The sequence below is a fragment of the Hoplias malabaricus genome, chromosome 2 (genome assembly GCF_029633855.1).
Source record: "Hoplias malabaricus isolate fHopMal1 chromosome 2, fHopMal1.hap1, whole genome shotgun sequence".
Classification (NCBI taxonomy): Eukaryota; Metazoa; Chordata; class Actinopteri; order Characiformes; family Erythrinidae; genus Hoplias; species Hoplias malabaricus.
In genome coordinates, this window is record NC_089801.1 from 30,111,568 (window position 1) to 30,125,333 (window position 13,766).

Sequence of the window (13,766 nt, forward strand, 5' to 3'; positions counted from 1 at the left end):
GTCTGATTAGTTCTTATCCCAATCGTATTGCATGTCTGTAACCGCTTATCCAGTTCAGGGGCGCGGTGGGTCCGGAGCCTACCTGGAATCACTGGGTGCAATGTGGGAATAACCCTGGAGGGGGTGCCAGTCCTTTGCAGGGTGACACACACTCACACATTCACTCACACCTATGGACACTTTTGAGTCACCAATCCACCTACCAACGTGTGTATGCAGGAAACCGGAGCACCCAGAGGAAACCCACTCAGACATGGGGAGAACACAAAAAACTCCTCACAGACAGTCACCCTGCTGACCCTCACGCTTGAGTTGCAGAGTTCAATTTATTTTTACAGCACTATCCTAAAATCAGAAGGGGGTAGGGTTGTTACGTGGTTACGTATTGTAAATATGTTGCACAGTGCAGTTTCTGCAGTACCTAGCTTATTACAGGTCAATAAAAGAATTAAAGGTACCACTTATTGTTGCTTTAATCACATATGGATGCTTTACATCATCAAAATCAGTAAATTTTATCTTCCTGAACTAAAAGGCACAAGATGAATTGTTTTTTGACGGCTAGGAGTTACTCACAGAGTCTATCTAAATCTCACTGGGATGACAAAGCTCCCCACAAATGAGTCTATTACACTGTGCTTGCAGAAAAGTGAGATACATGAATGCTTTGTGATGCCTCCATCACTATCTTCATTTTGTATTATTAGAGTGTCTAATGAAAGTAGTCTTTAATGCTCATTAGTTCACATTAGTCCTTGTCAAAAAGATGCCAATATATTTAACTCCCACACAATGCAGGAGTGGGAGTGGGTGCTGTTTTCCATGGAAAACTGCTATAAATCCACCATTATGTTCACATATATTTTGCCATATACTCTACGATCCCAAGCTTGTGAACAAAGTACCCTTGTGAAACTGAAGGGCACTTTGTCCCCAGTGGCTGCAGTGAAGTCGTCTTATAATCCTTTGAGTAGGCTTTACCCTAGAATCTGTAACATTTCTGCAAATATTTGATGGCATCCAGCCACAATGTAATGGGTTAGGTCAGGTATGGATGATGGAGAGCATGTATTACTTTTCCTCCCATATCTCTCTGCATGGAGAGTTTCTCATTGTGTTTATGTTGAACATTCCTGTGTTTTCCAAGGCAAGGAAACATTGATCTTATAGGATGAGTTATGATGATATCCATCCCCATGAGGACAGCTTGTACTACATGAACAGCACTTTTCTCAGAGAACACTGCAAACCACAGCTTCACTCCTTAAGAAAGCCCTCATGTCCATGAATCAGTGAATCAGAATCCTACGGCCTGCAGCCAGGAGCTAATGCTAGCTCTGTTTGTGCAGTGTAAGCAGAAAATAGACATGGGGCTTATTAAAGATTCTCTGTGACTTCATCTTTCAGAGTTTCTGTTAGGCCTGAGGCTTAACCTGCTCTTGAGGAAGGGACTGAGACATGAAAGAAATATGGGTGATTACTTCTGGGATGCTGGAAAAGGGAAAAGGCCCTTGGTGTAAGGCTAAAGTTTCAGTACTAAGAGAAGTCTTTTTGATCTTTCCATGGGTCTTCAGAAGAAAGGTGTTACTTCAGCTAAATCTATCAAACTTTCTTAAAGCAGGGTCATTTGGGATTTAAATTCATATTGCAGATGTTATTACTGATGTTTTATAATGTCCTGTGGCAGTTTAATTTATAGATGGGTAATATGTGAAGAATAATAAGATAATATCACGATAACAAGATGTGTTTGCCCACAACTAGTAAGTAATTATTTAGTATTTATTTATTCAGTAATTGGCCTTAGTGGAAAATACTTATTCACTTGTTTCTTCTTTTTTCTGACCTGTTCTGAAGTGACAGTATATAACTGCAGTGTTAGAACTGTAAAACACAAATTCACTTTTTTTATCTTATTTCTCACTTACTGCATCCCATATCAGGTAATAACATCAACCCCACAATAATAAAGTTTATTAGCACAGCAAACTTTTGTAGAAGTGGGTTAAAATTCTAATTCAGCTGAGCACAGATTAGTAAGAACACTAATGATTGTGGTTCAATTCCTTGCTCAGGTAAATAAATTAGTTAGACCCAATGACTAGGGTTCAGTTCCTTGCTTGGATGAAGCATAAAGCAGTGAGAACTGATGTTATCGTCAAAGTGAGATGCTGTAAATCTGTCTGTAAATCACACCATAACTGACCAGGACAGGTCAGAAACAGAAACAATTAAATAATTATTTTACAACAATTCCGCTACAATATGATACAAGTGCAATTACAAAATAATTCTTTAAAATCAAATATGAAACGGCCATTATACTGCATTATAAACCATAGACAACCAATTTGTACCAAGTACTAATATTCTTTAGGAAATTATTGTATCCATCAGAATCATTGGTTTGATAGATTTCAAGAATTAAGGTTTTCCATCTGTAAGGTTTGCATTTTGACAATAAGAGGATTTGCTCCTGCAGTATCAATATTGCAGGGCATGGTAAATAAGAATAGAGAAGCATTTCTTTACTTAAGCATTTTGAAGATTGTATTTAGTGACTTAACTCTCTCTAGATACCTGTTTCCATCCATCCATCTTTCATCTAGTTATCTGCCCATCCATCCATCCTGCTATCCTCTCATATATAAAATAACCTTTAGCCTCAGTAAGATAAAAAATTACTTTACTTATTTATTTATTTATAAAGAAATATGTAACATTCATCAAGAGCTATTCAATTTTTATTTTAAACCTGTTCTTCTGGTTTTCCCACAAATGTAGACCATAAGGGATTTCCCCCCCTCTGGGATACCCCTACACTATCAGAAAAAAAACTGTAAATGTGGTGGTACCAAATAGATAGGGAACCTTATTGTACCTTATTCTATTATAACTTTAATTCTTTGTCTTGTTGCTATATGTTTAATTATTTTGTGTAGATCTTGGGACTTGACACTGATTCCTGCTTCTTCCGCTTCACACATGTTCTGCAGCTCATGCATAATTTATAGAACCACGTAAATAAATCAGCAAGCTAAAATTAGTATTCGTATAAGCTGGCATACCATATTCAGTGCATAGTCACAAATACATTCCACAATACTTCTTCACAGGAGCATTTTCTCTTGTTTTCCCGACAGCACAGAGCTTTAGTTGCCAGATATATTTCCATATTTGTGAGCATCAGAAGAATATGTTGGAGGAATATGATACTATGAAAAATAAGCCAGATTTGTAATACAAACTTAATTTCCAGAGAAAGCTGTGAGTTTGTGTAAAATGCAATTAAAAAGAATCTTTGCTTTATTCTTTCTCTTGAAAAATTTTCAAGTGACAAATGTACAAAGAAAATATTTCCAGTGTATTCACTGGGCAACTTGTGTTTTCTAAATATGAACAAATTTATAATTTATTCTTGATACAAGATTTCAGCACTGCTCAGCAAACCGTGGTCACCTTTGTCTGATACTCTTTTTTTAAAGCACTGTACTGCACCTGACCATAATAGATCTGGACTGCAGGCAAGCACATGCACTGTTTACAAAGCCATGCTGTTGTAGCATATGCAGAATGACCTAGTCTTTCTGAAATAACCATGGACTTTCTTAGAAAATGTTTCCTTGATGGCAACAAATTTATCCTCTTGTGCAACTCGAATCTCTTACTGTCTCTCTGACATATCTGCATGGATGAAGGAACATCACCTCCAATTGAATTTATCCAAAACTGAACTGCTGGTCCTCCCAGCCAAGCAAGCTATTCTCCACAACATCAGCATTAGTATGATAGTATGATATGATAGAGTCCCTATCAGTGGCTCCCACCAAGGTTGTAAGAAACCTGGGTGTCATGGTTGATGACCAACTGACCTTCGCAGATCACGTTACCGCTGTAGCTCGATCATGCTGCTTCTCCCTATTCAACATAAGGAAGATTAGGCCATACCTAACTCAACATGCAACACAGCTCCTTGTTCAGACGTTAGTAATCTCCTGTCTTGACTATTGCAACGCCCTCCTGACAGGTCTTCCGGCCTGTGCTGTGAGAACGCTACAGATGATCCAGAATGCTGCAGCACACCTGGTTTTCAACCAGCCTAAAAGAGCACATGTCACACCCCTATTAGTTTAGCTGCATTGGCTACCCTTAGCTGCTCGCATCAAATTTAAATCACTAATGATGGCCTTCAGAGCATTCACTGGTTCTGCTCCCATCTACCTCAATAGACTCTTAAAACCATATGTTAGCGTCCTCCCTCTCCGTTCCTCAAAGGAGCGCCAACTAACACGACCAACCCCCCGTATAGGTCAGTCGAGGCTATTCTCATCTCTGGTACCACGCTGGTGGAACGAGCTTCCAAGCACTATCAGAGCAACAGAAACCCTCTCTGCATTCAAGAAATCCTTGAAAACCCAGCTCTTCCGAGAGTATTTCTTGCACTGAAAGTCTTTCTTTAATGCACTTATTACTTCCTGGCATATTGCACTTAATGTAAGGTATTTTGTATAATTTGTGCTGTAGTTTGAATGTTAGATCCTCTTTTGTAAGTCACTTTGGATAAAAGCGTCTGCCAAATGCATAAATGTAAATGTAAATGTCTTGAATCTCAAAAGAACACATGTCCATGACCTTTAAACAACTGAAGGATGGACTGTCAGACTGTCTCTGACCTTGGGCCCATAGAACTTGGAAGGGTTTCTGCACAGGATTCATGTAGTGCAGTCTCCTTACATAACAGTGTATTTGTTTTGGGCTTTTCATAGTACTTCAGAACCCATGGCTACATTTATCAAAGTACATTTTCACCTGCAGTGCTTAAAGGTCTTGCACATTCAACAGCAGTTTCAGGCCTTGCCCCAAATTAACTTTCTTCAAATTTCATGACTCTTTGCAATACTGAATTAATAAATATGCTTTTAAACTGTAGGATGATTCTCTCACAATTATTGGCCAAAGTTGTCTGCTTTCAAAATTCACCTGCTTATAGTGGGATGTTTCAAAACGCTGTAACTTGTAACTTCTGTACAATCATTCTTATTCTGCCTATGTCTCAACATTTCTAGCGTGTTGCAAGCATCACTTTTAAAATATAAAACAAGCAAACAAATGTATTCATAATTAAAATATACAAACACATTTGACAGCGCACATATATTTTAATTTTTATTTATGTCAATTAGGATAAAAAAGGATTTTTTAAAAATCTTTACTTTACGTTTTTCTTTACAGGGCACTGACGGGACGAAAAAAGCTTGGTCTGCGGGGCTGCAGCTGGATGGTGTCTATAGCTGCTGTGGATTTATCGGAATATAGCGCCCTCTATTGATTCAAATGAAATTCATCTAAATAAAATATTATTCCCCCCACGAACATTATTTTACATTAACTAAAACTGTATCTACTTCAATTAAACCTGTTTGTAACAACCGCCTCAACGGTAAAAGGCAAGTCTGAGTATTGTCGACAAGGTAAACACTGACCGCTACTCTGCAGAGGCATGTTGGAATAGTTTAAGTAACAGCGAGGAATAGGTATGATGTGATACAATACAGCGTAGCATATTTATGCTTCTGATTATTTGCCGATTTTATAATAGACAGTGTATATTCTCTAGTCAAATACACTTTTAAAAGATAGATTGAATTTAGCGCTGTCCAGTTTTTATATGACTAAATGGGTGCAGTGTGAAGGTGAAGTGTTGTCGGCCGGTTGCTGTTGGTACAGTCCACTGAGAGAAGATGGCGCTCCGGGTTTTAAGCTGCTGTTCTCGTTTGGTCCTTCAGCATGAACTCGCCCTTCTCCGCGGACAAATACAGGCGGACTGCTTTAAATGCAGAGCTGGAGGTGTGTTCCCAATATTTAACAGTGTTATCCCGGTCTTGTTTGTTTTAAATTCTCAAAAAGTCTCGTACTAAAGCTTAGCAATCAAGTCTGGAGCTTCTGTGGAAAACGAGTACAGTTGTTAAATTGTTTCACTATTTAAGAAGAACTATTGGGACAATTCTTAAATTGTTCTCTATATGTTCATTATGTCCATTAAAATACCCAAGGGGGACAGAATCTACATAGTTCATATTTACTACAAATAAAGTAGCTACCAATATGGTCCCCAGGTTCCCTCCAGCAGGGACAGTTCTAATACTCATGTCATGCTGTACAATGGCCTACTGACAGTTAAAAGAAGTGAAATCTACGTTGCCCAGCGTATATATATTCTGCACACCTTAGTTTGACCAGCCCACTGACCATATAGGTGCACTTGTTTGATCTATCATATACAGACCTCTGTGTACAGAGTTTGCCCCATCATCCTGCTCTTAAATGGTCAGGACCTCCATATTGCAGGTATTATTTGTTTGGTGGGTTGTTCACAGTGCTGCAATGACACTGAGATGATGACATAGTAGTGTGTGTTACTGGTACAAGTGGATCAGACACAGCATTGATGCTGGACTCTTTAATGCTTAGTGTAGAAAAGATTAGTGTAGAATTAGTGCATATTCTTTTTGAGAGGTGCAATATTTTTCAAAAAACAATGCACCATCATATTTATTGACTCAAGGAATTTCCAAGCTACCTGTATACCTCTAAATTTTACAGGTAATAGTTTTGTTTGTTATCTAATATTTATAAACATAATTGCACATATAAGTTCATAAAATGGATAACAACAACAATAAACACAGTAGTAGACAAATTAACAATAAAATCATTCTAGCTCTTAATATTAACAATTTGAATAAATGATATTATTTAGTTTTTGAATAATTAATGCTGAATGCCTTAGGTTATTAAATAATGATGTCAGTTAATTTATTCCACATTTAGGAAGGGCTGTACCACAAGTGCACTCTGTAACCATTGTGGACCTTGTTATAATTAATGTGAATATTACTTTGGTCATTTATCTGCCCTTTTTCAAAATAGGCCAGCACAAAGACCACAGCAGTATGCATTTAACTTCACTGCTCCAGTTCAGTTGTGCTTACATATGATTCATTTCAGCCAAACGCCATTTGCTGTCAGAGGACGTGGTGAAGCTACAAGATTTCCAGCAGAGGAAACTTGCTGTGGCTCATCAAGTGTCTGGATCAAAATGTATGTTAATCAATAGTCAGTCTATATATGCTGATTAACCATGTACAATACTTGGAATGCTCAAACATATCCAGTCTGTCCTTTTAAACTGTCAGGTCATTATTTTGATGCAATAAATCAGAAATTGGAAAAGAATGAGTTGATCCTGAAGGATGAACTGAAGCTGCTTCTCCATCTCTGCCAGACACACGAGGACATGGTTACGGCTAGAGATGCAATCTATCGGTAGGCTAAAGTCTCACTTTATTTATATTAAAAAAAAAATCACCAACTGTGTTTTATTACACAGCCAGCATGCGTAGTGGTGTTCAGTTGGATTTACTGCATTACAATGTGTGAAGTGTTAAATGAAGATATTTAATTTATTCTTTTAATCACTATTGTTGCATTGAGACTTTGTGTTATAATATTATGAAACATACTGTGTTTTCAGAAAATGGTTAAATATTGATATCGCCCATACCTACTTTGATAGCAGATAAGCTGTAGACTGAAAGTTATGAAAGAAATTCCAAAGGATATTATATTTCTTCCTCCGGCCTTATAATATTAAGCATATCATCCTTGTTGTTTTATAACAGAATTAATCTGCCATTATCCTGCACAGGTACCACAAAGAAAATCAGAATGTAGCATTTGGAGAGTTCAAGTTTGGACCTTTGTTTATGAGACTGTGCTATGAGCTGGGTCTGGAGGACATGGCAGTCACTACACTAACTGATCAGGTAAAATAACATATATTAATACACCAATTCTCAAGACAAGAGGTTAGTAATATTTTACAGTGATGATTTAAGTTTATGAGAATTTTTTTCTCATCTATTTGATTTGTTTCTCCTTATCTACGTTTATGACTTTTGTAAAGATTTGATGACATTTAGGTCAATTGTGTGCAGAAACTTAGAAACTTTTAACAGGGTTCACAAACATTTAAGCACCACTATAGCATAATGTTGATATACTGCATAAACTGTGTTAGTGTATTTATTTCTTCTCCATCGTGCCATAGTCATTTATTGTGTAATTTTATGTTGTTCATGAATTTCAGTACTCTGTTTTTGCATTTGCAGTATATCTGCAATCTCAGGCATCTCACAAGCTGTGAGGAATATCTCTGGGAATTAGCAACTTTGTAACACTTGCACTTATTAAAATAGGACAGTATACATTTTTATACAGGTTTACAGGTGACATTGATTTTTCGGCAACCCTGCTGTAACTAATACTATAGCAAAAGCACTGTGGCTATTGTCTGTGAATGTTCACACGTATGCAAAATATCTTGGCATCATTTTTGATCCTGCCTTTACTTTTGAGAAGCAAATCAATAGTGTTGTACACAGCAGTTTTTACCATCTGAGAAACCTTGCAAAACTTAAGCATATCCTTTATAAAAAAGATCTGGAAATTGTCATTCACGTCATTGTCATTTATTTTAATTATGCCTATTACTTAGTTCTGTTTTAGAGTAGGATATCTCACCTTGTCTCAGTTTATAATTTATTCTTCAGTTGGTTGTCTTACTGTACAGCACTTTGGCTGACATTTGTTGTCTTTTAAATGTGCTATATAAATAAACTTGTCTTGTTTATGTCGGTTGTCATGAAAAGATTCTTGTCGTGTCAAGTAGCTATATGGTTAATTACCTACAGCTTAATGTTTATTTTTTTAATTCATTGACAACTTTATTAATGTAAGTCCTGGTTTTATTTCTTTTTCTCTTAGACACTAAAGGGATTCTTTTCAGATTGTACATCTTTCAACATTGCCATTGATATGCTTTTCACCAAAGAATATTATGAAGGTATCGTCTTTGTTTCTTAATTTACAAAGTCAAATATTGCTGTTGTTATTGTTATGTTGTAAATAAAGGACATATTAAGATTATAATTCTATTGTGTTCACACTTAACATTTTTAGATCAAACTTGTTCTGTCAGGCTCGTGTATGTACATAGGACAGCTATAGCAATAATTTTTCAGACTTGCTCTTGGTCGGCCTGGAATGTCTGTTGCCAAGGTCACTGAGTGGTCCTGAAATGAATGTGTGTCTTTGTTGTTACAGGTGCGCTGGAAGTGGTGGGAGAGATGAAAAGCCAAGGTGTACCGTTCAACAAGGACACCTTCACAGTGGCCTTCGCTACCTGCTATAAACTAGTATGAGTCACTGCATGAAATGAACCAGTTTATTCTACATAGAATGGGTCCCCCGCGTGTGGCCATGATTTAAAACAGAATTAAATAGAAATTGGTGTCAGTATAAAGCTATTCCTCTTGTAATGGAACAGCTTCTTTTACTTTTTATGTGACTGAAACTTTTGGATTATAATCAACTGCCTGCTGATTCTCTTTAAGTTGAAGAAAATAAATCTTGTGCTTCATGAGTGTGGAATGTGTACAAGTCTGTAAATTAATATAGTTTATTATATAATAGCACTTCGTGAAAATACTAGTGTGTCATGTGTAGGACACTACTGACAGGATTCCGTAACGTTCTGCGTATTGTCTTTGATAGAACACTCCTAAATCGTATCGTATCTGCTTGGCTCTGATGGAAGAGGGCCAGACTAAAGGGGCTCTCATCCCCAGACACGCTTATTGCTGTGCAGTTGCCCTTGCTCTCAAACAAGTAAGTGTTTGATTTCATTTGTAACCAACTGATATACCCTATTAACCTGATGTCATTGTTTTGCAAATGTTAGGTTGCTGGATGCAAATAGACAAAACACATTTTCAGTTTCCATTATCTGAGATATAACAGTATTTTATGAAGACATACTGAACAAGAGGCAGCAAATAATATATTAAAACCTTAGATTAAACATGTGTGCTGCAATACATGTATACAATAATTATATCCTGGTAATCAATCTTCAGTTAAGAAAAAGATGCCATTCTTTTTTAGTCATCCATCAGCAGCTACTGTTTGCTTCTTTTTCCCCTAAGGTTGTGAAATGAGTACATGCCTTTGGTGTAGTCGTGCCAATTTTATGCGTTTACAAACGACAAATGATTCAAGATTTTTTTGTTTTGTTCTTTTTTCACCATTGCAGAAGCCAGTCCATTGTTCTAAAACATGAGTATTTTCAGTGTTTGAATAGACAGACTCTGTCTGTTTCCTTCTAATGTTAATGTATGCTTAACACCCACATCCTTTAAGGCCCATAGTTTTGAAATGCCTTTTCATAGTGGAAGAATTATAAATACATTTTATTCATATCTGAAGGGTCTTACAGGTTGTTATGAATCATGTTTGTTTCTGTGTCTATCAGGAGTTTTGGAAGCCCTTTTTGTGGGATATTTTTTGGTTGTTCTTTTTGTCATTATCATATCAATTCTCCTCAGAAATGTTTTAAATTATTTCTTTTACTTTAACATGAAGAGTGGTTGAATCAAACGATTTAATATGGCCAGTGAAATCATTTTGCACACTTCTGCAGGTATAGATGGGATGATTGCACTGGCCATATTAAATAGCTTGAGACATGTAACAGTGATTTTGAACACTTTAAATTATGTCTGAGATAAATATTTATTTTGTTAACAAAATTAATTTGTGAAAATTAATTGACTGCAGATTTTAAGGATTGTTATGTAAGTTAAACTGAAATGATGTTTAACAAGGCAGCTACTCTGTTTCCATTCAGAGTAAACTTCAATAGACTGAATAGGCTTTTAACTTACTAAAACAAACCATGGACTACAACTAGAGCTGGACGATATGGCCAAAATTTATACCACAATATATTTCTTAATTCCGGTCAATGTGATTTAATTCCGATATCGATATGAACAATTAAAAAGCCACAGAATAACTGCCAAGAAGTGAAAGCAACATGACCTCAGCATAAAAAAAATCTTGGCTTTGCCAATATTAATATTTTTAAACTAACTTTACAATGAGTGTGATGAACTAATGACAATCAGTCAGTGACAGATACTGTAAATAATGTGGTATTCAAATATTTAAAATGTGTATAAAAATCATATTGTTATTGAAACATTTTATATTGCATCATATATTGATATTTAATTATTGTCAGCCTTAACTACAACTGTATTTACACTGTTATGTTGTTTTTAATGCAGAACGACACTGAGCAAGCGCACCTTATCTACTCTCAGATCATGAACACAGACAGCAGATTATGCCAGAGCCTGAGGGTAAGTTACGCTGTTTGTGTTTGTATTTAAGTGAAACCAAGACAATGTTTTCACTTTTTTTATGCCTTTTGTGTTTCTAGGTGCTGATGTTGGTTAAGGCAGGGTCAATGAAGGATGCAGTTGGGGTCCTCATGGCAGCTCTATTGTGCAAGAGTTCGATGTTTGTAAGGAAGCTGGAATTCTCACAAGAAGTGGTGAGATACTTTACCAGCAAAGCCACAGTGTCTGCACCCACACACCAGCTGTTAATTTGAAAGGCACCTCTACACTGTTGATATATCCAAATCTCTTTGTTCACATAGAATAAGCGCAATAAAATAGCTTCCTCTATCCAGATGAAGTGAAGTATTTGTTGTTGTGAGGGCTTCGTTGTTGTTTTTCCTTTACTTTTACTTATGCTTTTGCAAAGTTTTTGGTAAATAAATGCATTTATAGCATGTTATATTTTAAAATTCATGGGAACTTATGGAGAGATTGTAAGGACTGAATTTCTGCTCTCTGTTCATCCAGTGATGTAGGAAACCTCAGATGTGAACATATTCTGATTCCTGCAGTTATCTTATAATAAAGTTAGATTTGTTTTACATCGGATTAAATAATTTGAGATAACAGGAACTCTGATTTGGATTATAGATCACTTGTGTTTATTGTTGCTGACACCTTTCTTTCTCTCTTCCCTGTGTTTTCAGGTTGATGCACTGAGGGAGAGAAGTGCAGATGGGCCATGGGAGGTACAGGTGGAGCAAGTGCTGAGGCGACTGCAGGAGGCAGGTCAGGTGACATCACAGAGCGTGGATGAGTTATTGTGCCACACCCCCTCTGTGAAGAGGAGACCTCTGAATATTCTGGATGAGGGCAGGAGGAGTTTCAACAGCCGAAGGACTATGAGACCTCTTCGGTCCAACTTGCTTTCAGATTGACTGCAGAAACACGCAGTGATGATCACAGCCACTGCTGAAATCCACAGTTCTCAACAAGTCTGTGACTGGAACTAAAATTCTGGGTGACAAATTGGAAGCAGAATAAGAACTGGTGACCATCTTGATTATGGTATGTCCAGAAAACACTGCAAAAAACAGGACTTGGGTGTGTAAGTTTTAAATGATCCTCAAATTGAGGGCATGTCTATAACATGGATCCACTTGTGGCCTCATAGGCTGGTAATATTATAACATTTCTAAGACTGCAACAAAGGTTTGGACATGGAAAAGGCTGGGAATAATGTGTTTTCACATGCTGAAAAGGAATTTCATCATTACTGATGATAAAGTTCAAAGATACCGAGCTGTTTGAAATTTTGGCTCAATCATTTTTGTTTCAGACAATCTTCTGACGAAAATGTATTTGTTACAGACTGAATAAACGTTAGTTAATTATCAGTGTTGTCATAGTCTGTTATTGACTGACATTTGGATTTTGCTGATAATAAATTTAAAATGTGTTGGTCTATTATGACAAGAAAATGAATGTACTTAAAGGAACACTACATAACATATTTTACATTTAGAATCACAGCTTCAAAATAATTGGGATGCTCCACTGACCAATGAGAGCGAGAATAGTGCCTCTCTTTGCTACTCTGGGTTTAGCACTGCAGAAACATCACTATATAATTTTTGAGGAGGTCAGGAAACCACCCTCCCCACTGAATTTAGCACAGTTCTGTAAAAATGAATTACACTAGGGGAAGCCCCAAAAGCAAAAAACAAAAAACAACTTACCTAGTATTTTTAGATGCAGAGCACCTCATGAAACTGACTTGCAACTCACTGTTATGAACTGTACCACAATGATTTTTTTTTAAATACCAAAGAATAAATACTGCTCCAAGAATGGGTGCTATTGAGTTTTTTATCAATAATGCTATAATTTGTAATTCAACGTTTCATGTGCTGCACTGCGTATATATATTTCAGAAATGCCCCTTCTGGTCATCAGTTATAAACCCCCTAAAAACTTGAAACTTAGATGTTGAAATTAAAGCTTCAACTTATTTTTCATAAATCTAGGAATACTAGGGTGCCCAGATCTGAGATGGACAAGTCTCTGGGGGGGTGGACGACTACTGACGTGCAGACTGACCAATTAAATGTTTACAGAGAAGGTTATCGACCAATAACGGTAGCTCTACAATCAGACCGTCCAATCAGAAGATTTAGGTTACTTCACCACGCCCCCTTCATACTCAAGCCAACCAATCGGAGTAGGGGAAGGCGGGACTAGTTTGTGAAACGCTTCTCGAAGTTCTATGAAAACTGTAGAAAAACAAAATCCCGGACGTTTGTGAAATTCTGCCCGGACATTCTTTTAAGTCTAAAAAAGAGGACATGTCCGGGTAAAAGAGGACGTCTGGTCACCCTAAGGAATAAACAACGAGTCTCCGCCTATATTTCAGATAATCTCTGCCCTGCTCACCTAAACCTCGAAAGATTTGTTCTTTAAGATTATTAAGCCCTGACTCTGTGAATGTACCAGTTTGAGACTGTTTTCAAAGTGAAAATG

At 36.9% G+C, this 13,766-nt stretch overlaps 1 protein-coding gene across 1 annotated transcript; it reads left to right on the top strand.

The window, feature by feature from the left end:
- Positions 1-5,699: 5,699 nt before the first annotated feature.
- Positions 5,700-12,637, top strand: ptcd2 (pentatricopeptide repeat domain 2). Its single transcript, XM_066661397.1, has 10 exons — positions 5,700-5,847; positions 7,009-7,101; positions 7,197-7,326; positions 7,709-7,826; positions 8,827-8,905; positions 9,166-9,257; positions 9,616-9,729; positions 11,190-11,264; positions 11,345-11,458; positions 11,954-12,637. Exons 1-10 carry the CDS (start codon positions 5,742-5,744, stop codon positions 12,182-12,184), a joined length of 1,152 nt encoding a protein of 383 aa, XP_066517494.1. The 5' UTR covers positions 5,700-5,741; the 3' UTR covers positions 12,185-12,637.
- Positions 12,638-13,766: the final 1,129 nt, after the last annotated feature.

Bases quoted from the DNA above. Each gene is read 5' to 3' on its own strand.
- ptcd2 (XM_066661397.1), top strand. From the start codon at position 5,742: ATGGCGCTCCGGGTTTTAAGCTGCTGTTCTCGTTTGGTCCTTCAGCAT. The intron at 7,827-8,826 runs GTAAAATAACAT...TTTTTCTCTTAG, and splicing joins TCACTACACTAACTGATCAG to ACACTAAAGGGATTCTTTTC. The intron at 9,730-11,189 runs GTAAGTGTTTGA...TTTTTAATGCAG, and splicing joins TTGCCCTTGCTCTCAAACAA to AACGACACTGAGCAAGCGCA.